The sequence below is a fragment of the Lupinus angustifolius genome, chromosome LG07 (genome assembly GCF_001865875.1).
Source record: "Lupinus angustifolius cultivar Tanjil chromosome LG07, LupAngTanjil_v1.0, whole genome shotgun sequence".
Classification (NCBI taxonomy): Eukaryota; Viridiplantae; Streptophyta; class Magnoliopsida; order Fabales; family Fabaceae; genus Lupinus; species Lupinus angustifolius.
The window spans coordinates 8,960,552-8,962,026 of NC_032015.1; the positions used below are offsets into that span (position 1 = coordinate 8,960,552).

The 1,475-nt window shown below is 37.2% G+C and overlaps 1 protein-coding gene across 1 annotated transcript; it reads right to left on the reverse strand.

Moving 5' to 3' along the window:
• LOC109352902 (auxin-responsive protein SAUR68-like) lies at positions 211–627 on the reverse strand. Its single transcript, XM_019595086.1, has one exon. It carries the CDS (start codon positions 625–627, stop codon positions 211–213), a length of 417 nt encoding a protein of 138 aa, XP_019450631.1.

Below are 1,475 nucleotides of genomic sequence, written 5' to 3' on the forward strand. Positions count from 1 at the left end.
TTGCTTGTATCACTATTTAACAAACAATTGGATTAAATCAAATCAGTATTAAATCAAATGTGGACAAAAATAGTACTATATTACAAATAACAATTACAAACCAAAACCTGGTAATTGGACAAGAATCCGATCCTCAAGGGTCTACAAACCAAAACTTGGTAGTTGGCTCTGAAAATTTTCATTTTCCTTCATCTTGTTCTAAAGTTCAACTTACAAATACACCCTACTGTGCGCTAATTCATATGTAAGACACTGACAATTAGTTCCAAAACTAAAAGATGCTACCAATTGCACCACATTCTCAAGCTCCAAATACACGCGTTTCCGAACCAAAGACACAACATATTCCATGAACGCAGTGTCACATGGCAACGTTATTGGACCATCGGTTGGGAGACCAAACTGCTCCTCAGAAATTCTAAACAGTTCTCTGAATATCTTGCTCCTCAAATAACACAATGGTACCACGAACCTTCCCTTGTCTATAGTATACACAACAAAGTGACCTTTATTTGCAATAACAACCTTATGGTTCTTCCTAGGCTGAGATATCACGACCCTTCTTTTGATTCCAGCCACCCTTTGCCATTTTCTTGCAATGGCAATCAATCTTTTCAAGCTAATCATGTTTGAGAGTGAGAGTAAGTTTGATGAATATATATGTGTGATTTTTTAATAAGAGAATAGTAGTTTGGAGGGAAAAACCATGTGCTGAATGGTGAGATACATGGTTTAGGACGTGGGCTAGTTTTGGATTTGCTATAAATCAAATCGAGGAGTAAAAGGTTAGAAGATTACATTACGAATCCCACAGCAATATCTAATCACTCCTCGCTATTACAATGCTTGAATCATGAAATTATACAAAGAATAATATGAAGTAGAATCGTTTCCACGATTTCTATCTTAATCTCCCTGTGTTTCTCTCTATTTTCGTGCCTCAAAGCTTTTGAAAAGTAAATGGAATCTCTTCTGACTTCCGAAACCGACAATATCAGTTCCAACTTCCAAGCCCTTGCCTAAGCTAGAGATTCTCGCTTGGGCGAGTAAATAAGAGACTTTCAGACCTGAGCACCTCGCTTGGGCAAGACATCCATCACTTGGGCGAGGATCAGGCAGGACATCAGGACCTTTTTAGCTCCAATTGTCGCTGGGCGACAGTCCCTCGCTTGGGCGAAGGACAATAGTGATTTTTCTCCTATTTGTGACTTGGGCGAGGCTTGTGGTGCTCAGAAGTACCAATCTTCTACTTTTTCTCCTTTTTTTCTTAAATCTTATCTTGAATCAACATAAACACATAAAATTTCCTACACATAACAAGATTACTAAGTTTATTAATATGATACTACTAACTATATCATGTTATGTATGTCTAAAAAACAATGTTGGGAAAGTCGAACAAGATGTTAAACGAGAAGAGGTCTCATATTAAGTTTATCTGATTTAAACAGTTAAAACGTATAGTCTGACCGTAT

Excerpts from the sequence above, each read along its gene's own strand:
- LOC109352902 (XM_019595086.1), bottom strand. The coding sequence starts at position 627 with ATGATTAGCTTGAAAAGATTGATTGCCATTGCAAGAAAATGGCAAAGG.